Source organism: Dermacentor silvarum, chromosome 9, assembly GCF_013339745.2.
Source record: "Dermacentor silvarum isolate Dsil-2018 chromosome 9, BIME_Dsil_1.4, whole genome shotgun sequence".
Taxonomy (NCBI): Eukaryota; Metazoa; Arthropoda; class Arachnida; order Ixodida; family Ixodidae; genus Dermacentor; species Dermacentor silvarum.
In genome coordinates this window covers 131,058,338-131,082,492 of record NC_051162.1, presented here as the reverse complement: position 1 = coordinate 131,082,492, position 24,155 = coordinate 131,058,338, and the positions used below count along the sequence as shown (strand labels likewise).

The window sequence follows — 24,155 nt, the reverse complement described above, 5'->3', positions numbered from 1 at the left end:
ATGCAGATGCTCTCGCAGTAGCATCCCACAATTGTCCTAAATTTTCATTTTACCTACGTCAGCTTACATCACTGCGGCGTGATTCTGGAAATATACCACTGCAAATAACTTCGTGAAATCATCGTTGTCAACAACTGACTTCCCGCATCTCAATTTTCCTTGCAACAACAAATGGTGCTTCCAGTAGAAAAATTGAAGTAACGATTACGAGAATACGGTGCCGAGTCCCCCCACTGAACTTGTACCTCCGCAGTTCTGGTCACCTATATCTCTTTTGTGTCCATTTGCAATGAGAGTGAATGAGTGAGTGTCAACACTTTTTGACATGCCGCTGGTACATTATTCGAAGGAAAATATTCTTAGAAGAACCCTTCTAAAACCTTGGCTTGAATTTGACTCTTCCAGTAATTCTTTCCTTTGGGGCTACCGTACTGGGCTACAGCCACACGAACGTTTCTGAAGCCCTCTGCATCTTTCTGCGTGACACAAATGCTAATTGCATGCTATAATTCTTAATAGTATGATCGCATAATTGTTTTCCATAATAATTAGCTATTTGATCATTCTTACCTGTAGCAGTATACACGTTAAGTCCCACTTACAAGATATTTATTTCACTTCAACCTACTTTTCGTTAGTTATAACATTTTTTTCACCGGCCGATCCCCCCGAGTGGGTTGCGCCATTTCATTAGGGAACAAGAAGAAGAAGTAGAAGAAGAAGCTTCGTTTGAAAGTTTCAGCCGTCATCGCAGCGATTCATGGCCAATCCCCCGTAGTGGGTTGTGCTATATCTACAGGCACCAAACCAAACCAAGCAGCGAACGGTCATCTCTGTTCTTCGGCCGCGTAACGCACTTCCGCTTTTGGACGTAGGACAACACAACCTGCAAGATGGATGACGAGTGTAAGCAGTATTCATTTGTTATCTTTCCGCTGACCTGTGGCTATAGTAGTATCCTGTGCAACGTTTTTCTGTTGTGACGTCTCTGTCGCCTATTTTCAGCTGCGATGTCGCAGATGTCTGAGATGTCGACTGCGGGTAAGCAAACGAACTTATAATTTAAAAAAAAAGTTATAGCAGACTCATGCAACGTTGTGCATTAATTTCATTACCTCGGCGTGCTGCGTCTGAAGACGTGTTTGTTCTAAAAGGAAACTATACGGCAGGTGTAGCATTGTGTACTGCCTGTCTTCCTACGCTCGGCTCGGGAAGTGCCTTTTTATAATGAGTTGTCTGTATAGGCATTTGCGGCACTCTAGAACGGGAATTTTAGACACGCTAGAGACACAACACGCCAGAACACCAACTATGCACTTAGTGGACAAACATGAGACGCCACAAACACTCACGGCTTCTGAGCCGACGTGTTTTTGTGCTTCTTCCCACCATTTTTTGCAGGGGTTGTCTCACCAAGCAAACAACTTGGGTGGGTAAACACCACGGTGCATGTGTTTGAATAGACAACACGGTCCACTGGGTTTGCGCATCAGTATATTGACAGGCTTACACGCGACGGTACAATGATATGCGACTTGATATGGGCTCAAGTCGTTAGCGCACTGACACTTGAACCTTGCCTTAAAATTTTCAGGTATAAATCACCAATCGTTGATTGCCAGTCATCGGCACCGTCGTTGCAGATGACAATGTCATCGGTAGGCTGCAAACTGCCGATATATTCACCACTGATGAGGACTTTTATTGCTTTCCAAGTTAGCACATTAATACTTCTTCGAAACGAGTATAGTGAATAATACTGCAGCAGCTGTGTCACCTCGCCGGACACCATTCATCACTGCTTTCTTGCGAATAATTACACTAGACTTGGAAGCTCTGCGATTATTTCCTAAGATATCTCTGGTTAGTAGCGCGACGATGTACATGGAAGCGAGAGAAGTGCGCTGCTAACCAAAGATGCAACTTTACCAACACGCGAATTACATTCCTAGGACAGTCGTGGGCACTTGTTCAACTCAGTGTCCATGCAATAGCTCCCTACCCGTTGGTGTCTCTACTGAAGTGCTTCGCAGGGCGATTGTGTTAAATATGCTACGCTTTCTACAGAATAACGGTTTTGCAACTGTATTTTGTGGACATAAGGTTGCGTTAAATTACGCATTATTTGCTCATCTTTGTGCCTGCCCTATTTACCCTATGCTATGTTTTGGTCACAAGCGCTAGTGCTGCGTTTAGGGATGAGCGAATATTCGAAGTTTGGAATACGAATCAAATATTTCACACTAACTATTCGTATTCGAAAGGAACTATTCGGTATCTTCGGAAATGTATGGCTAGCTTCCGTCGGGATCGAATGACGGAAGTCTTGACCTGTCGATTTGGATGTCACCGCTGTACATGAAACACCGTGGAACAAAGGTGGCGTCTCATAGTATCCGTACACATAGTAGCAGATGACAATTTCAACGGGTCATTGACCGGCGCATTAGTGCAAGCTTCGGCATGCAAAGCAGTGATAATGTCTGTTTTCCCTTTGGCTTTCAGAGCAGTCGTCTGCCTTCGGTAAGCAGCGTCTCCGTCTTGTGCATAGTATTCGTTCTCCGTAAATACATATGTTCAATTGTCATAGTTGGTTCATTACTAGAGAAAAAAGAATGCATAAAGTGTGACACTTATTGTTACATCGCATTGCATGACGCATACCAATATTATTTCATATGCGACGCACTACATAAACGCATTACATGTTTGACGCACTACAAAGAACCAACGATGCCATCTGGCCGAACCTGCGCCATAGAATCCTTAAACACATACGCAATCAGGTGGCGACCACATTCCACTTATTAAGGGAAATTAAAGCCGCAGGTGAGAACTGAAAATTGAGGCCCACACTATAAAGAAATGAGGGAGAATTGTACTAAAACGCACATTAAATGTCGATGCACAGGGGCGGGATCGCCCAATCAACGCACTTTCCGGACTTTCTTAGTCACTGAGTAGGCGGCGTTCGATTGGCGCTCCCACCATCGCCTTGCTGACGACCGCTGACGACGGCGCGGTCAAAGGCTTCCGTAATCCAGTTCAGAGGGAGTGTCACTTAACTATCACGAGGCGACCAGCACGATGGAGTGACAATGACTCCGCTTGTAGGCTTTCATAAAATAGTTTGCCGAAAGTGATACTACCTTAACGTTGCCCATCTGTAAGACGGCCGCAGGTATGTAGGTGACGCACAAGACTCGTGGACACTCTTGCCATCGAAAGAGGCGACTCGCATACCTGACCTGTTCGTGATTCCTTTTCCATTGATGGCGTTATGTTTTTTTTTCAAATATCATCTGCTCACAATAGTCTTTCTTTATCGCCAATTTTATCGCTTCTGTAAAATTATAACTACTTGCTTATATACACGTGTTTGTTCAACAAGATTGTGACCTGTGAGTAAGCGCCTGTGTTCTCATTTCGTCCGTATCTCTCGCGCTACATTACTTTTCACTATGCGGAGCAGTTGAAGCACTTTAGTTTAACGCACTCCTCATGAAACACGCTTCGATTGGTGCTTCAGGAGGAGAAGCGGAACCACGGTAAGCATTGCTCATCAGCAAGGTGTGTTATTGCTTCCTTCATCGTGCTAACCTGAAATTTATTTTTGCAGGATGTTTCATTTTTAATGTATACAGAATAAATAAAATGCTATTAGCGTAGCGGACGGGGCGCTTTTGTAGAGCTTGTTAGGCAAGGTTGGACATCTCTTGCTGCAATTAACGTAATCTTGGAAATGTAAAGAAGAAAAATCTGTCAACTACCGCTGTTATTAAAACCTCGTGGAAAGTTGTTTACACGTCATATTTGAAGGCAGTAGCATTTTATTGCACCACCGTAAAGAAAATATATACTGAAAAAGCTGACCTAATTTGAGACATTTATAATCGAATTTCAAAAGCTCGAGATCCACCCCGGCGATATCGGGAAGCGCCAGAAAAGCGCCCGTCTTGTAGCCGCGAAGCTACAAAGGAAACCCCCATGCGGGCATCTCGTAGTTGAAGAAGAATTCAACCTGGTCCGGGATTCTTGAATGAACTGCGTGGCTTTCTTCCCCCCCCCCCCCCCCCCCAAAAAAAAAAAAAAAAAAAGTAAACACGTATCGGTTGCCTTCGAACTTTCGTCTACAAGACGGGTGGATGTCATTTTTTTTTTCACTTTCAGGAGGTTTCCACCAAAACTTGTGGGCATCCACAAAACTGATCTGCCACTTCATATGAGCTCCCACCTACAAATGTTTTCGCGAACACATATTTCGCAATACGCATCGCACTCAATCTGGCGTGCTCGCAAGGCTGAAGAAAATATGGTTCGCTATCCCATTAAACGTTATTGTTAATCATGCCAAAAATAGCGGGGCTGAAGTCACCAAGCGTTGCTTTCGTAAGAAATGTTTACATTTGGCCCAACGCCTCTTATAATATGGCCAATCTTGTGTCGACTTCAAATTGGGCACACACATCTAACACACAATTTTATACTTCGAAAAGAAAACCCACCAACTTGCGAGAAGTGCCATGAACCACTTACAGTAATGCACATTATTATGACATGTCCACATACCGAAACACAGAGACGGAAACTTATACGCAATCTAGATAACTTGCATATACCTTTACACCCCACCTTACTATTAGGAGACGACCCGCTAGTGCCATTCACCGAGTTGTTCAACTTTTTAGATGAAACTGGTTATTTAAATAAACTATAAAGTAACACAGCGTTTACTGCCCTAACATTGGTTTTTTATTGTCTTGTGACTGGCACAGCATGGCCTTTGTCGCTTTTGCGCCATTAAAACCAGAATTAACTAACATCACGATTCACTGGTACCCGCTCTTATACGAACCATCCCTGCGTAAAAAAAAAAAAAAAAAAAAAAGTCGTCTTTGTGAATATGAGTGGTAACTTTGACTTGTACAATTGAACACACAGTACTTGAGAGAGAGAGAGAATAAACTTTATTGTACGAAGAGTGGTTGGTGTGGTTATACTCGGGGGGAGCCCTCTTGTAGAGAGAGCCCCACTGGCCGCGGCGGCTCGAGAAAAATACAGGGTGGTTAATAAGAATTTGGCTTCGCGTTATCAGGTTAAATGGCACGCCAGAACTCGTTATATCGCTTTGGATGCCCTATATGTACGTCTCTACGTTCTTTGACAAATTGACTCACAGTGAGCAGCAGCCGCGAGGTGTGATAAATTTGGCGTTAAAGCTGTTGCCTATCGCCACCTCTACCGCGTGACTATTTTCATCGCGTACACAGCCGCAAGAGCAGTACGAAAAAAAAATGATAAAACACTCGAGAAGTCAAGTAGAGTCTCAAATGCTACAAAGCATCAGTGCTTGAGTTAGTAGAAATACTCCCCCCCCCCCCCCTCACCATTTCGCTAAACAAAAGAAGAAAGGACTTCGTGCATTTTTCAAGCATTCCTGCTTGACTTGCGTCATGCGGCTAAATGGGACGCAGTGGCTTCAAGTGTGTTGGACCGTTCGTACATTGTCACAAGATCCGTCGCTCAATCTTCCTTTCCACCACTTTATGGCTCAAGGTCAGGAGGAGGTTCCTTCAGGAGGATCGCAATTATCGGCGTCGCCGCTGCCATTGTGATAGGAGCCATCCTGTTAGCCACCGGCACCTTCAGTAAGTGTACTGCACTGAAATTCTCACCAATATATTTCTGGTATGAGGCCCTCAATGACCTGATAATATTGAACACTTCCGCTAACACAGCGGCCAATTGCACAGTGGCATCAATATTGCTGGTACAGTGCAAAGCTCAACGTGGGGACGCAGGTGTCACGTGGCTGGCAGTAAGACCACCATTGCAGCGTCAAAATGTTACAGAGGAGGTGTTAATACGACTAGAACCGTTCAAAAACGTTATATTGCCGGTTTTAACAGTTTACCGAAAAACTAAATCACTCACGAAGATAAGATTTTGAGGAAATGTGGGGAATGTTAAGGAAAATGTGCACGCAAGTTTTGAAGTGTATATGTCAATTAAAGGTTAAATGCAAATTTAGAGGCGTTATATGAATGCCTTGCAAAGGTATCCCGCTCGATTCGGAAGGAAGCCCGAAAATTGGAGAAATGTATTTACACGAAATGAGCCTCATTCCATTGGTAATGCGTTCTGAATGTTTCAAGTCTGTACGTTAAATAGGTGCACTGAAAATAATTACTTAGTACTCATCTTCTTCAAATTTTTGTACGTGTTTCTTTTCCCATACACCTGGGGAAACTGTGCAAGACACGTTGCTTATATTTCCTTGAAGTAGCAAGTATGCCGCTCTTGACTAACGATAAATGTTTATTCTGTGTAGGTTAAATATAGCCTTTACAGAAAGTTACTTATTCAAACGTTCCAGGTGTGTCATACTGTCGTTGTAATAGTTGTGGTAATGTAGAATTTTAGATCTCAGTTATGTTATAGTATTCGCTTAAAGTACTGTTTGCAATATTCTCATCGAATGGATCATCCGTCGGCATGCAACTGCTTGATGTGCTTACGGGCGATGTGAGCTTTGTCAAGACGCGATACAGTGGTTTTTTTTCCCATCTCCTCAGCCATGTGATGTATTACATGTCTGGAACAATAAAAGACTAACTACTACCGTTATCCACAATGCTTCTCACACTCCTGTATAACAGTAGCAGACGATCGAGAGCTTCAAATTCGGGGCAAATAGGTGAAATGTTAAGTTTAATGCGTGACAAAGCCTTCACGTTCGTGGTTTAACTAGCAACATTGCAAGTAATTAATGAGCCTTTGTTTTTCCACATTTCCATGCGTCAAGCAAGGTTCGTAGTCCATTTCTCCGGTGGACTCGGTGAACTAAACAAGGAATCTTGTTTAATGGGCAGAACTACGGTTGACATTATGGGTGATGTGCAGGCGAAGTTCAAAATGTGTGGGCTAATTATGGTCTTTGCAATAAATTACATATAGAAGTTCTCCGGAGCATTATGACTGTACTACAAGCGATGCAATATATATATATATATATATATATATATATATATATATATATACCGTTGCCTTGCAATAACTACAAGTACTAACGAGATCAAATTTAGCGAACGTGGGGAGAATACTATGGCAAATACGTATGCGACTTGAACTTCACGTGGAATAAATGCTATGTTTCTCAGTGTCCCCAGGAAACAGTCTTTATTTGGAAAAGAAAAGGAAGAAATTGCATGTTACGGGCAGACAAAGTTCGAAGTGTGTGGCTTAATTGGGGCATTTGAAAATATTTACGCATCCGGAACGTTTTGAAGGTGTTTTACGAGTATTGCAAGGTTTAGCTAGCTGTTCTGGTGAAACTGCACATGCCACCGTAACCAAATTTGGCAAACCCGAGGGGAACGCTTGCACAGTTGCTGCCCACTGAGTCAACATTCTTGTAAAGTGGCAAACTTTTTTGCAATATTTTTTTGCAACGCCCTCTTATGGTAATGGCAATGACAAGGGTGGCCGAACCCGGGCTATTGCCGTGATCGCTTGCACCGTTTGTGAGCCCATCGGCTTGAAATTTCTACCACAGAGATGAGCGTTGCTACTGATAGTAGGTGCCATGGCACGTTCCCACAAAGAGATAGGTGTAACGTAATCTTCCTTGAATCACTGTCTTTATTACTATCATTCAATGAAACTTTAACAGAATCTTAGATGGAATATTATCTACTCGTACACGAACTGCCGTTCCTTTGTGAGCTTGACAAAGTGATATAAAGATGAAAGCAATCATCAGCGGGGCGTACTGATCCAGCTCCAACGATAGTCACCTAACGTGACGCACGTTTTGAACACTCGTGCAAGCTGACTATCCTGTCATCATGATGATAACGAAACGAAAACATATAACTGCAGTGCGTTGTTTCTGAGTATTGCTGCGTATACATGGCACGCGTGTCAATCTGTTGACGGCGTGATCGGCAGATTAACGCTGAATACTGCGTAAATTGCAGTTTGCTTACTTAAACATACTACAGGACAATTACGCAGCAAAACAGAATATTCTAGAAACACATAGTAAACTAAGACACTGACCCGCTTTATTTTTGGAGCTCACAGTTGGGACTCGAGCCGATTATGCAGGCACAATGAAAAAAAAATAATGTCGGCGATTGCCCAGCGCATCTCGATTGATCGGATACAGTTCCCAACAGCCCCGTAGAGTGCTGTAGAATAATGATATATTATTTTCTTAGAACGTCGAAAAAAATAATTACGTATTATAAGAGGAAATTCGAAAGGCAAGGGGTCTGCCTGTCAGATAAAAGACAATTACACGGTAATCTTTGTAAGCTTGAAGCCGGCCCTCGAGTGGTTCTAATATGAGGAAATACCGAATGTATTGAAAGAGAAGGAGGGGAACCGAGGGCCCCGATTTTTAGTTAATAACAACCACACGAAGCCAACAATGAAGCCAGGAAAAGATTAAGGAAATGTATTTGTAGTTTGATAGAAATGAGAAGCTAAGGCATAATGAAAGTGGACGAAAAAACAACTTGCCTTCAGGTGGTAGCCGAACCCGCAACCTATCTATTACGTATGCGTTTTGAGCGACATTTCCGAGCAATCTCGCTCAAAACGCTACTGAAAAATTCCTGTTACAGCCGTGGGTATAAAGCAGTTGGTTAAAAACAAATTTCAATAGTGCTGTTTGTGTTTTTTCCCCACTCGTGCAGGTTCTGGCAACAAGGAAGAAGGTGAGCATTATGCATCAATCACATCAGACATCAAACATTGCAATGATGTTTGCTTTGTTTTTAATTTGAGAAAATTTTACGAGCCAAACAGTAACACATGTACAAATTATCTCAAGCGCTTCGTACCCTCTTGTCAATCCTTCCCAAACGGTTTTTGAAGCATTGGGAACAGCTGCCGCTAGAGTTTCTGTATATATTTAACATTTTGGAAAGACTTCACGCTCTTAGAGCATCAGTGACTTCCAAAACGTGTCATTTATCCTGTAACGAGTACGGAACCTCTACGTCTTCTTGCATAGTAGCACACGCTATGCTTAAAGAATATAAATGTGCGTTGTGCCCAGATGCGATCGTTAAAAATTCATTATGGTGCAATACAAAAACCACCCGTATATGAGAGAACAATGTTAATCTGCGGCATCAATGTCGGCAAATAATGTAATTAGCATTGCTGACACTCGCCACTCCCATTTCTGAGAGAAGTCCTGCCTTTTTGTCGATTTTTGGTTGTAGATTTTTTAATAACCGAAAAAGGGTTAAAAAAACAGAAGATTGGCCTTCACCCCCTTTTTTTTTTCCACCGGCGCAGTCAATCGTGTTGCAGCAACTAACTGGAATGAGAGTTTTCAAGGAAACCTCTAGAAGCCTTAAATGATTTAGTTTTACTATATACTCCTCCGTAAGCACGTCGGAAAGAAATACGCTGAAAACGGGAACGTTACATTAGATGCAGACTGCCGCCAGTGTGATATTGCCCCAGGCGTGTGTAAACATAAAAGAAAAACAAAAGTGCTTAAATGTGATCATTGGTTCAAATGCGCCGGACGTATGTCGTAAATTGCCAAAAGCTATTAAAAGGTTCAGCGATATGTTCCTGCTAAAGAGTACATAGGCAACAGAACAGCCAGCTGATAAATATAATTTGTTCTTAACCTAGCGCTTGTTTTTTTCTTCTTGTCTACTTTATTTGAGGTGGTGTCGTGGCACGACACACAGACGAAGGCACCGAACTTACAGCTACTGTCGCTATAAAGCGTGTTCCAGACATTGTTCAAGAACAGTTTTTACATTAAATCTCTAATAAAGATTATCAAAATCAAGAAGGGGCCAACAGGCGAAGTAGCACATATCGAAGTTACATAAACAGGGATAAAGTGCCTCAGGAATACAGGCAAACGTTTCGATAGGTGGAGCTATCTTTGTGAAAGGCCTTTGACAAAGATAAGGTCCACCTATGGAAACTTTCACTGGCGTTTCGGAGGCGCCTTAGGTCTGTTTATGTAACCTGTATATTATAATTAGAATTGCATTTATTAAAGCTGAATATGTATCGATGCATTAGGCACAGAGTGACGCGCATATACTACAGCCACGTGTTATAACCCCAGGCACGTGTTATACGAATTGTCTTAACACTTCGAAGCAGGAAAATAGTGTATAGACACTGCTCGGTCGAAAAAAAAAAAAAACTCTGTGTTGGCTGCTACAACAGTGGGCCTAAGTTATATGCAGCACAGTTTAATAAGCAGTTACAGCCATCGGCTGGCTGGAAACATACGCAGAAGGCATTTTTTTAATGTTGACTTCAATATCTGTAGGTTATTTCTTTTGAGTGTTAAGTATTCCAGTCGTGTTCAACCTGAACATTGGTACAACACTTCATTGTCGTTGTTCTTGAAATACGGGGGCACTAAAAATACTAAGGTCAAGGCATTTTTCAAAATTTGATATTCGTTAGTTTCGTGGCAGAACACAGGAGCCCAATTTTCATATTCTCAATTTCGTGCGGCGGCCTCAGCTCCGGTGGGACCTCGTATACTTTTCAACGATTCTTGTATTTTGGCCGTCGATCGTGACAAAGTAAATGTTTTCAAAACTTGTAAAGTTCAAGCTTACGGCTCTTTTAGAATATAATGTAGTCCATAATTACCGATAAGTAATTGAATAGGTCCTGTGCGGACGCCGAATAATGCATGACTTCACGGATGCGAGAACTTCGAGGTGACGTCGAAGCTTGTCCTTCGTTATTGCCTCTACTTCTGCCTTATCAAGACTCATTTATCTGTAACACCCGCCTTTATTTTCTAATCTAGAAAGTTTTTACTGTTCTCTTTATTGTCTGTTTAAGGTAGGTTGACGCTGATGAGTAAAATTGCGCGTATGATGCAGGTCCCGCAGAGGAGGAGTATTCAGGAAGTGCAGGCGACGATGGCCAAGGATTTAGCGGCACGGGCTATCAGTACACCCAAAAAAGTGATTACAAGGTTTTTTTTTTTCATTATGCGAAGATACGCGGCACTGCCGACTGATGCGTAGATTAAGCCAAAAAAAAAAAAAAAAAACAATTGGAGGATTCTTAAGCTACGCCTTTAAGAGTGGAACGCGATAGCATTCAAAGATCCCTGACTGTTTCTCAAGCTCCCCCCCCAACTGCGGCTTTCTTTTTTTCTCCAACTTCGCCTCCGCATGCGGCTGCCGTAATGCCCCTGGTCTTTAGGCTGCCGTAGAGTTATTGTATATCCTCCCCTTGGGTAGCAGAGTTGCGCATCTGATTGAATGCGCCGCTCGAGCCCCTATTCGCTAAATCCGGTCACATGCGCTCTGGTCACACCTGGTCACACCTTGCAACACTTACCAAAAGCGGAGACTAGCTCCGCTGTGACCCAGCCTTGCACCACTAGTGCAAACTGCCCACATTTTTTTTACCCCAATTGTGCGCAACCATTTTTTATATAGGCTCAGTATTCAATAAAACAAGTTTTAAGCGTTTTAGCTCCCGTTGTCGATGACTTTCAAGTGACCTTGAGCCAAAAGCCATAGCCGTTATCCGGGCACTCAAACGAGAACATCCGGGCATCGTTGCGAGAACAAGAAGAGATCATGCGGGCAGCCAGTCCAAAGTTTAGAAAATCATCTAGGTCTTGGCCCCTAACCCTTTGTACAGGACCGCATTACATACGCTAGCTACTTCCCAAACAAGTTACCAAAAATATCGCTTCCGTTTTCTTCCTAATGTTTGTTCACAATATCACTCAAGCGGTTACTTCTAGTACGCTGAAGGTTTATTTGTCATTTCCAATAGCAGATAGAGGACACCATACATCTTTTGGCGCTGAGACAGGGTTGTCTGCTCTCTTGAACGCCAGCGGCCCGTGAGTCGTGAGCGGTCCGCGACACGAAGAGACAGACGCTGAGTAGAGACAGACGCTGAGCACGTTGCATTGTTCGATGAAAAGCGGTTGAAGGCGGCGGCACCACAGGCAGCAAAAGACGCCACATGGCAGCCATTTTATGCTTACATCTATACTCTCGATTACGGGAGAGCCAGCATTTTAATGCTTAGAAACAAACACACTGCGGTATACGGCTGCTAATGCGTTGTTTTAGATCTTTTTAATTGTTGTTATTTTCGTTTTTTTTTATTTGCAACCCGCCGCGAGGAGCCTCACATGCAATCTCGCGCGAGCGAACGCTGTCGGCGCGCAACGAAGCATGGATGAAACGCCCAGCGCAGCATAGACGTACGGAACACTTTTCTTTACCGAACTTCTGGCGTAGCTTCCACAGCGTTGACTGCTATATGTATGGAACGGAGTATAGTTTTCCCCTGTTCTGCCACTTCTGCACGTTCTGGCTGTTTTGAATGGAATGATAGGACATGCTACACTATTCCGTCGCATAGCCTCGGAATACTTCCGTCGATGCTCTTGTACAGGATCACTGGTGCCACTCGTAGAAGGGTCGGCGTGCACTGTTACCTTTAACTACACAGCACACAGAACAGAAATGAAGAAACTAACGCGACTATCAATCTTAACGCGCGACACGTTTCCGTACATGCACTGCAGCGAAGTGCACCTGCTGACGGCCAAGCGCCAGATGTGCAGACATCATTCCAGTGCGCTGCACCGCCAGCCTCCTTTTCCATTGACTACGCACCAGGTGGCGCGGCGCTCGCCTGAGTCCGAGGCATGTGTATGCTGCAGCAAAAATACCGAGACCACTCAGCGCATCCCAATGAAATGCGAAGGCATTCACTCAGTGATACCAATAGATAACGTACACCTTCCAGAAGCGCTTGACGGAAGCATTAACTAGTCAGCAGTTGAGATCTACCTTGTATCTCTACCTATGACTAAGCGATCACATCAGGTCGTATCAATCTCTTCGCTGCTTTCTTTCCGCCAATACTGGAAACGTCTCTAGCTTATCTCGACTGCTGACCGGTTGATGCTTCCGTCCACTTTAAACCCAAGCGCTTCTTGAAGGTGTACGTTACCTACTGTTCTCACTGGGTTAATCGTTTCACATTTCATTAGGATGTGCTGAGTGGTCTCCGGATCTTTGCTGCAGCATACACATGTCTCATCGTAGTTCCGAATATTTGCTCCGGTATGTTTTGGTCCTTAGGCAACCGGCTCGAGCCTCAAATAGCAAGGCACTTCTCTTTGTGTTATCGCACATATTTCCCTTCCTAATTTCTTTCTTCTCATTCTTGTAAATATCCATTGTCCTTTTTGTTTCCATTCTTTGCATCCAATTCACTGGTCTCTATATATCTCACTTTCTTTCTGATGACTCCTGGTTTTCTATTTACAGTTTGAATTATCCTGTACTTAGCTGCCAACTTTCTTGACCTCTTCCTCCATTCTGTGTCCACGCTTTTCAGATACAGATACTTGAGCACTTTAGGCACCCATTTATTTTCATCCATGTTCCAGAGTCTTTCTTCAAACTAAATTTTGCTCTGTGCTTCTCTGACTTCAAAAGAGGCCCAACCCATGTCGCCTTTCACTGCCTAATTTGTAGTTTTACCATGGGCTCCCAAAGCCAACCGGCCTACTGATCTTTGGTTAACTGTGACTACCGAAGCGCTCCCTGTCGGCGCTCGTTGGTGTCACGATGCAGTACTTAGCGTCACCGCTCCTAGATGGTGTCGCTGGAGCCGACGTCACATTCACATCCCTTGCATCCGCTGCCGGAAAGCAGTCCTGAAACCCGGCATAAAGCGCTCCGCGTAGCGCAGAGGCGTAGTTAACACAATTGAATTTCTCAAAGTAAAATCCGTCAGAAAAATCGTAAAGTGTGACTTAACCATATATAACCTACAGACATGATAGCGTCGGATTGTAATTTGAATGCACGAGGAAACGTAATTCAGTAACGAGGAAACCCCTTTTCCAGCATTTCTACCATACCAAGAGCGGCGCGCAGAGGCTAAGGTGGCGAAAAATGTCACAGTTTCGCCCTAAGGGCGAAGCAATGAATGCGATAGCAACACAGCAATGTCATACGAAGTAAGGTGAGCGGCTTTGGTAGCAATATGAATTGTAGTAAACATGAGCTGATTAAGTATAGCAGGTGTGCTGCGGCGTAAGTAGACCGACATGAAGAGAGACTCGATGACCACGAGAAGGCGCGTGTGAAACGGTGGTGTTGATGAGAAGCGCTGCCCGTGGGCAGCGCGTGCGAAGGGACACACCTGTAGCGCTGCACTGCCGATCCGGGCAGCATTGCATGTGTAGCGTGCGTTGGAAAATGTGGCCCGACTGTTACTAACTGTGGTGTGAGCGCGCACAAACAAACATGAATAGATCACACTGAATGACTGCAGACAACGACTGTCAAAACGCTGGCAGCAAGCGCATATACGCCGCAGCGGGCGAAGGTACATGCGGTCTATCGCTTCAACGGAAACTGAGCGGCGAATGCACGGCACATTAAGGTCAGAGCCGTGTGGAGATAAGAGACGGTGCGGGTGAGCGAGCGACGAGCGCGGTTGTTGGCAGAGTAGAAGTGCGCCCCCCCCCCCCCTCCCGCGCTCCCTCCGGCGCTGGCTTCCCGCTTCCTTGCTTGCGCGTGGGTGATTGAGTGCGTTCGTTCTCCGTGATAGCGCGCGTCCCCGCACACTTCCGCTCGGGCATACGGCGCGCGGCGAAGATTTTATCTATAGGGAACCTCACGGCGACGGCGACGGCGACGACGGCGACGGCATAAATCCGGTTGAAGTGTCCATATAATTGCTATCGCAATAAAAAGAAAGCTGCAGTTGCCGGGAAGCCTGACAAGCATTGAGGGATCTTTGAATACTATCGCATTCCACTCTTAAAGGCGAAGCTTAAGCGTCCTTCAATTTTTTAACCCTATCTCTTTTTTTCTCTCATTTCTTTTTATTTCTCTCCTCTCTTCTTTAACCTTTCTTCTTTCCCTCCGTTATATCTTTTTTAACACAGGTTCGTATTGTTTATTTGCAGCCGTAAAACGCACGACAGTCACAGAAATGAGCAAAACGGTTTCGGCATCAGTTGAAGAGATGACTTCTGAACCACCTATGGTGACCGGCAGCACACCGGAACCTACGAGCCCTATGTCTTCTACCACACCACCGCCTCCGAAGAAGTATGTGTACTGTGTCACAGGCGACCGTCTGACCAATGATCACGCTCTGACTTCTGGCTTCTGTGACGTCGCCATCTACAGCGGGTTCGTTCGCATTAGAAATGAGCTCAAGCCCGGCCTCGGATCCTATAGCTGGCAGGTATTCAGACAGGTGAGTGGAGACGTATGGACGGAAGTGTGCGTCAGGTACAAAGGTGCATGGCTCCAGAGTCATGCTTCGGATTTTTATTTTGGATCTATGCGATCTTAATTGTAACCAGGTGGAACTCTATATTGTTTCACATATACAAAGCACAGCATTTCCGAAATTCAGTGGCGTTATCATTCACTAACACCAGACGGCTTGACGATACGCGCATAAACGTATTACACCTCACGTTGTTTGTTCCTTGCAGGCAATTAAAAAAGGCAATTTCACGGCGGGAATCAGCATCGTGGTTCCCTGGCCCGATGGCCCCAAGACCGTGACGGAACATTTCGACAAGCTCGAGCAGTCTTTGATGGATCTGAATAAGAACGAAAACATTATGGCGTTTGGTTTTTTGGATATCGATTACGAGATCATGAATATCACTGGCACTATCAAAGATGCATACAAGGTGGGTGGCTTCAATGTGTTAGGAAAGCACAGGTGTTTAAAATATTTTTATATTTTCATTTATTTATTTTATTTATTACAAATACCTACAGCGCCCGAGCTGGGCATTATCGTAGGAGGGTAATTACAAACATAAAGGTCAAAGATTAAAATTCGCGAAAAACAGCACGAAATTACTTATAGTACTAAAATACAATCATCGTGATTAGAGAGGAAGGCGACACATCCAATCCCAAAAACATCCCGTTATAAAATTTGTTACACAATGCATAAAACATTACAATGGAAGTATTGTCTAAAACAGATTCATGTAAAGTTATCTATGGCAGATGAAAAATTAGGTGCGCACACTATCTCATCCAGGAGTAAATACCATACTGCAATTTTTGGCGGAAAGAATGAAAACTTAGACACATTAATACCATTTTGGTAAGGCCTTATTTTCTTGGAATTGCCGTGTCTCTTAGACTGATAATGAGGTTGTTTTAAATATATGTTCTTGTCGATTCCTGTGTTACCGCTGTTGATGTTGTGTAAAAGATTTAACCTGATTATTATTCTCCGTGTGCCCAGCAACTTCCACCCCAGATTTTCCCTGATTTGCGAACCTCTAATTTTGCAGTCGTAGATCATTTTTCTCTCTTACGCAAGAAATGGGGACATGGTTTGAATGCTGTTGTTTCTTTCGATTCTGTTCTTTTATTGCGATAGCAATTATATGGACACTCAAAGATGATTTCTGCCGTCGCCGTCGCCGTGAGGTTCCGTATGACGTCAACAGCGATGAAATCCTCGCCGCGCGCTGGACGCTGTATGTGCGAGTGAAAGGGCGCGAGGGACGCACGCTTTCACGGGGAGCGAACGCACGGCGGCGAACAAACGCGCGTTCTGCGCCGTGCTCCCTAAAGGGCTGCAGAATTAAGCGTCTCTTTCCTCCTTTATAATCACGAAATATATAGAGCAAACGCGATTTATTCCGTCACGCGAAAGGTAGTGGGGGGACGGGAGGGAGGGGACGTTTAGCTGCGGCACCAAATGCGTATTTATATAAAAACGTTGCGAGGCGAGAAGGTGGTAAAGACTTCCGACGCTGCTCGATGAGTTTCCGGTTCTGATCTCGTCAAAAAATGTCACAGTTTCGCCCTAAGGGTGAAGCAATGAATGCGACAGCAACACAGCAATGTCATACGAAGTAAGGTGAGCGGCTTTGGTAGCAATATGAATTGTAGTAAACATGAGCTGATTAAGTAAGCAGGTGTGCTGCGGCGTAAGTAGACCGACATGAAGAGAGACTCGATGACCACGAGGAGGCGCGTGTGAAACGGTGGTGTTGATGATAAGCGCTTCCCGTGGGCAGCGCGTGCGAAGGGACACACCTGTAGCGCTGCACTGCCGATCCGGGCAGCATTGCATGTGTAGCGTGCGTTGGAAAATGTGGCCCGACTATTGCTGACTGAATGAACAAGCGTGGTGTGAGCGCGCACAAACAAACACGAATAGATCACACTGAATGACTGCAGACAACGACTGTCAAAACGCTGGCAGCAAGCATACGCCGCAGCGGGCGAAGGTACGTGCGGTCTATCGCTTCAACGGAAACTGAGCGGCGAATGCACGACGCATAAAGGTCAGAGCCGTGTGGAGATAAGAGACGGTGCGGACGAGCGACGAGCGCGGTTGTTGGCAGAGTAGAAGTCCGCTTTAGCTTTCAAGGGAACCGGGAAAGGCCTAGCGACGATATCGGCGCCGTCGAGCGATCAGCAGCGGTGAGGCTGCCGCACAAATGAGTCCCGGTCTCGTCCCCTCTACGTCAAGGAAATCTTGCCGTTCGCGAGCAAAACCGCCATCGAACGGCAGCCCTCGAATGGCAAAAGGTGTGCGGCAAGTTACCCTGCCGGTAACATGGACGGCCCTTAGCCACGGCTAGGTCAGCTGGTATACCCCCCCAGGTAAACGGGAATTGCATCACGAGCGCCAATTTCTCCCCTGGTGCTTGGTAGGCCATGCTTGTGAGAAAAACAAAAACGAAAAAAAAAAAATGAAGCCTGCTGTTATGGCAACGGTTTTGCTGATGCGCAAGGGGGTGGCGGCCATCCCGCTTATTTACAATGCGCTCGACGAGTGTGCGATTTTCTCGGCAGACGAAAAAGGAAACTAGCACGAGTTCCGTTTGCTGCTACACTCCGCATTATTCTAACGGCTGTCATTTTCAGCCTGTTCCTTTTTGTAATGACACTTTCCTTTTTGCGTGTGTGGTTCGTGTATTGAATAAATGCTAGCAGTACATGTGTGTTTGCTAAAATTTTACCCTATTCCGTCATGATACGTGAGCCAGCATGCCATAGCCTGTGGCTATTGCGTTTCGGCAGGAGAATAACAGACAGTGAAATGTGCTTTATTTTGCAATTTTATTAACAACATTTGTACAGCAAGAGATACAATACACAAAAGAATATTGCAGACCTGAGTATCTCGCATCTACAGTACAAACTTCAAATTCTATAGGCGCATATACATAAAGCTTCTTACAATTTCTGAATAGCACAAGTCATGTTTTTTTTACTTCGCATGAGGCTATCTTACCAACGCAAATCGTTTGGCTTGCTTGCTAGTTATCTGTGATTACTCATTCAAAAATATCATTAAGCGAGACCGGTTGAAAGACTGACGGCAGCACATTTGCCATACCCTAACACAGACGAGGTGGAGTTACCCGAGCTGGAGCTGTGGTCTGGATAAGTTTTATGCTTACACACAACGCAATTGCAGGAACAAATTTCAGCGCTCTTTCCACAAAACAGTGCCTTCAATTCATGTACGTCAACTCTAATTATATTTTATTGTAGGATTTATGCTAAATATATGGCAAAAATTTAACAATCCAAATTCTTATTTTAACTGCTACTATATTGCAATAACAGGTTTGGTACGCAGCTTTCTCAACAGCTGCCTGAAAACACTGATCAGTTTCTTACAGCTAAATTACATTCATCACTAAATTTCCTATCCACTTGTCAATAACGCAATGACGGATTAGTTTGTTCAACCTATTTGTATACTCCTCGTCTTCCTAGTTCTGCAGAACGCCTATTACTGGAAGACGATCTTCCAGATGTTGTAAGCCACTGGTAAACGGTCTATGAGCATTTCATATTATAGACCAATTTGTTTTGCACAGGGGGACTTGCGGGAACACCGGAGCGAGTGGTTCGCTCAGCGCCGACGTAAGCACCTTCGTACGCATTGCGCGCCAGCGCGACTTGACCCGAAGGTAAATTCGTTCGTTTTGAACAAAAACTGCTCGCCTGCTTTGTTCTCAGTTAACAACCGCGAACATCGCACATCGCAGATGAATATTCGATAAAGAAGAACAGACAAGCAGGCGTTTTCTTTCTTTTTCTTTTTTTCGCAACAGATTTCGCGGGACAACTTAAAATGCACCAGGCGCCGTAGCACGAACGCGAAGGAAACGGTGCTTGCACTGCTTTCTGCACTAGTGCAGTGCACCTTCAATTGGTCTCCGCACCTTGTGAAGCTCTAGGTGACTTGCAATGTCCAACGAAGAACAGGCAAGTCTCTAACTTAACCGCTTCGTCCGTGCAGCAAGCATTCAACGATCTTCAGCAAAGTTATCAGGTTATTCCATAAAGCGAACTGCAGTCGCCGAGATATAACGAAACGCAATTCCCGTCAGCGGTTCAGCTAGCACTCACTCGCCTCAGAAGCTGCTGTCGATAGGTAACTTCAATGTATTTACACACCACAGAGAAATATACCCCACGTACGGAATACTCTTCCTTCCGTCTTACAGCCGTTTCGATAAGGTTAGCGGCTATCGCTAATAGCAACTGCATAAAAAGCGTGCTTACCTTTCATTCTCTTGGAAGCGGAAGAAAGTGGCCCTGCTGTCCCTTCCCGTGCTCGTCAACCACAGAGCCGCGCGGAAACGTCTTGCGGCCTTACTTCTATTTTTCGTACGTCGCTGGAGCCACCGGCCGATGCAGAAACAAAATGTTGCAGCGCGCAATAGAAGGCAAAGGCGTGCACGTGTGCCAAGGTGCAGAGAGCGGCAGGAGCAGACGACCGGAATGGCAGCCGAAGCGATAAGAGCGAAAGCGCCGCCTCTTCGCGCAACATGTGAAGCGACTAAATAAAAATATAGCGTGCTAAAAAAAAGAAAATAGCCAACAACACATTTTATTTCTACACATAATTGCATGACTTTACTATATTGCTAGGTAGGTTGAAAAGATAGAGCCACATATGCAAAAGTTACTGAATTTTCCTTTTGCTACCAGTGTCATGGCGACGCTTTATTGCCAATACCGAAACTAGCCCGACTGTCCACCGCCTGCTTCAGCCGCGACTCGGCGCTTCTCGGCTACCCGCTGTTGCTTCCGTGCCGGCCCGTGGTCGCGCGGAGCGTGCCGCTGTGGACCCTGTGTTGCGCGCACGTCTAGAAAGGCCAACACTGTCGCACTCTGTTCGCGCAGCTAATCAGGACCGCCGAGCACGACTGTGTTGGAACGCGAGCGATTTGGCACTTGCGTTGCGGGCTGTAATTATACCGATTCGCAAGGGCGCACAAGCGAGCAACACGGCGAGGAAGAGCAGGGAGCGCGCGTACCTGCTAGCACACTAACCGGAAGTCGTAGGTTCTTGTTCGACCAATCGACATCGTCGACCCAGTTGACATCACCAGATCCACCCTGGTGACATCGTGACGACCGCTGGGGATACCGGAAAGGCCGGTAGAGGAGGACGGAATTGTTTTTTTTTTGTTTTTTTTTTTTAAATTTTGTGGGGCGCCCGCGGCGCGTAGCGCGGCCACGTTTGGCATCGTCGATCGTGACGGCATTCTGAACTCGATGCGCGTGTTTACTTGAAATGTTCAAAAAAGGGGCCCTTTAATAGACCACTGGTTTACTGCCCTGTGGATTACATGGCCGGCCCAGCTCCAATTTTTTCTCGTAATGCAAACTAGAATACCGGGAACCCCCGTTGGCTCCCCAATACACACCGCTGTCTTCCTGTCTTGTAATATTAAGCCTACCATTATATTACGATAGCAATTATATGGACACTCCAAGCGAATTTTTGCCATCGTCACCGGCGTCGCAGCGGGGCTCCGCATACATTTAGGTATACCGGGAGTTTCAGTGAACACTTTCAAAACTTTTTAAATGTTGCCTGTGGCATATACTACAATTCTAGTTCATGAGCTGGTCTATACTCGAAGATGCGGATTGTACTTGCACAAAAAATTAAATGCATAATCGACTAATTAACACAAAATCACTAATGAAGTTTTTAACCAGTTACCTTATGGCCCATATAGCAATTTACAAATTCCAGCCGTGGAGTTCTCAAGGCGGATCCATTTGCAACGAATATTCGTTGCAAATGGATCCTGGTGTCATCCTGAGAATATTCTCAGAATGACACCAGTTCCGAGACATTAATTTCCGAACTTTGCGGAGAAATGCATTGGCGGTCCACTTACGTTTGTGCTTCAATGCATGAAAGACGTTTTGTTAGGAAATTAACTGGAACGCCAATGCATTTGTCTGCAAAGTACGGGAATTAATACCTTGAAACTGGTGTCATCCTGAGAATTCGTTGCAAGTCGATCTTCCTTGCGAATTCCACGTCCATAATTTGTAAATTGCAATTTGACCCAAAGGTAATTAGTTAAAAACCTAATTATAATTTTTGGTTAGTAAGTCGATTATGCATTTCAATTTTTTTGTGCAAGTAATGTACGCCTCTTCGACTATACCAGCTCATGAACTATAATTGTGCTAGCTACCGGAGACAATATTTAAAAAATTTTTTGAACGGGAAAATTTTTATACTGGACTATTGGCACCGTAGTGTGACGTGTACTTGATGCCACGCGCACTCGTCAAAACACGCACTCCTCAATATGCGTCACTAGAAATGCGCAGGCGCCCTACGGTGGTGAGAACGCATTGTGCGCCTCTAAAGCATTCTAGGAGGACCCTGAGCCGAGCGGAATTGCATTCGAGTTGACCCTCACATTATCAGATGTACAGCTATCTTTTTTTCGACGTAAATCGTTCATTATGTATGCTGAAAAAAACTATTTCAACCGACCGACAGAATTTATTCCTGTGCATGGTTTCTTTATTCAATAAATGCCAGGCTATAGTTTGCAGAACACGGACACTCCGGTGACTTTTGGGTGCTTCATTAATACGCTTAGACACAAGGAAAGTGTTATATGCGCATCGCTTCCTCTTCTCCTGCCATCTATTCGACGTATTTAAATTTAACCGACAGCTCGCGTCACCTATGTAACGCGTCTTGAATCTGTACAGCCTGAATGAACACCGTTCACTTCTGCTCTCGACTCGCTTTGTCCCGTGTCCGACTCGCTCCAGCAACAACACAACATAACATAGCATCGGAGTATTTATGTTGTGGAGCTCTAAACTTTCCCAGAAAAAAATCATGTTTGTGATCCTGCTGCCGTGGATCCTACATAGTTGCGGAACCACTCCGCAACTATGGCCAACGCATTCCTGCAACCACCGGCACACTTTGAGCATGGCGACAACCCGCAACAAGCCTGGGAGGACTGGAAAGAAGCGCACACGATCTACGAACAAGCCTTTGAGTACGCCACCAAACCCGCAGCCACGAAAAAAAAGCCCCCAGTGTTCTCGGTGCGCACGGCCGCCGCGTCGGCCAGACATTTCCCCGCACCTCCTAAGGCCGACTGCGTGCAGCCGATGGATCAAGTTACCTATGCCTATTAGAATAGTTCGACGCCCTCTACAAGCCATATAAAAGGTCGCAGTTCCGCCCGAAAGGCGAAGCATCGATTGCGATAGCAAATTAGTGGTCAGCTATACAAAGTAAGAATAGTACTTTTATCGGCCATATCAACTTTTAAACGTTCGCTTGCTAACTAAATTAACAAGCGTGGTGTAAGCGCGCACAGCAAACATGAACACATTACACTCGATGACCGCGCACAGTCGTTGTCAAATGGCGTGAGGAAAGCCGCAGCAGCAGCGAGCGAAGTGACCTTCGTACGATTTATCGCTTCAACGCAAACTGAGCGCCGAGAACACACAGCACGCACAACGCTACGAGCCGCCGAGGCCCCTAGACACTGCCCGCAACGCATATCGCACTCATGATACGGCCGGCGACCGTACGCAGTCTTATACGCAGTTGCAGCCGGAGTAAAACGCCGCCCCTCTCCCTCCCCTCCCCCCGGTGCCTCACAACGTTGGGTGCCGCGCGCGCTACGGTAACGGCGCACTTACTGCCCGCCTTTCTCCCTTTCGGGTGAGATTGAGCCGCGATCACCGGCTCCCTCTCGCACATACAGCATACGGCGCGTGGCGACGATTTTATCGCCCTTGGACTTTATGCGGAACCTCACGGCGGCGGCGACGACGACAGCAGAAATGCGCCTTGAGCGTCCATGTAATTGCTATCGCAATAAAACGTAATACAGTCGTTTGATGTCTTGAACACAGTAAGGCAAAAAGAAAGGTGGGTGACCAGCGAAGCTTTTTGGCACACGACAGAGCACACGAATGGCGTCGTCTCCCTCTCGGGAACGATCTTCATTGGTGTTTGCCGCCCGCCGCCGCCGATTGCATTCTCGCATCTGTTCTCGCCGTCGCTATTCGTAGGCGCGCTGCTCCTCGGGAGTGCGCACTATACGACAACGCACGACAGTGCCACCGCCCCGGGGCCCGCGGAGCGCAAGGAAACGAGGCACGAGCTTGGAACGACGAAAAGAGAGGGGTGTGTGAACGTAGACATGGCCGACCCGGGCCGCACAGATGTCAATCTTTGAGAAGCACTTATTATCTACCAGAGAGTCTACTGATCATGAAAATGGTGCCTATTGATAATTAATTTAATCAAAATACATATCCAAGTGATGAGCCGTATGAGGTTTTGCTTAGACAGAAACGATCTTGCATAAAATTTGGGAGCTGAGTTGTTGCACACGCAGATCGGTTGACGGACACGAAAAATGCATAGAACCCTAGCCACAGACAGCTTCGCTGTAAAAGCACGTAAAATGGCTTGAAGCACCGAAGCAGCCATACAAAAACAGGAGCAACTCAAATAGAACTCGGAACAACCAGCAACATAGAGAGACAAGCAACTGAAACCACAGGTGAAACCACAACAAAGATGTTCACACTGTGAAACAACCACCGCGCGAATTCCCAGCTGATGGCTCCAACTGTGTAGGCAAGGCCAATGAGGCATCATCACCTCCGGTCTCTAGGATCCACGGCAGCAGAATCACTAACAAGGTTAGAGCTCCACAACATAAAAAAGTCGCAGTTTCGCCCGAAAGGCGAAGTATCAATTGCGATAGCAAATTAGCAGAGAGCTATATGGAGCAGGGATAGTTTCAAGCGTGATATCTCCTCCAT

General features: G+C 45.4%; 1 protein-coding gene across 1 annotated transcript; it reads left to right on the top strand.

Moving 5' to 3' along the window:
- The first annotated feature begins 1,010 nt into the window (after nucleotides 1-1,010).
- On the top strand, nucleotides 1,011-22,502 carry LOC119463901 (uncharacterized). Its single transcript, XM_037724722.1, has 6 exons — nucleotides 1,011-1,041; nucleotides 2,506-2,523; nucleotides 8,703-8,723; nucleotides 14,978-15,273; nucleotides 15,518-15,721; nucleotides 22,230-22,502. Exons 1-6 carry the CDS (start codon nucleotides 1,011-1,013, stop codon nucleotides 22,500-22,502), a joined length of 843 nt encoding a protein of 280 aa, XP_037580650.1.
- Nucleotides 22,503-24,155: the final 1,653 nt, after the last annotated feature.

Coding starts and splice junctions, on each gene's coding strand:
- LOC119463901 (XM_037724722.1), top strand. CDS start 1,011: ATGTCGCAGATGTCTGAGATGTCGACTGCGG. Junction 8,724..14,977: donor TTCTGGCAACAAGGAAGAAG/GTGAGCATTATG, acceptor GTTTATTTGCAG/CCGTAAAACGCACGACAGTC. Junction 15,274..15,517: donor GCTGGCAGGTATTCAGACAG/GTGAGTGGAGAC, acceptor TGTTCCTTGCAG/GCAATTAAAAAAGGCAATTT.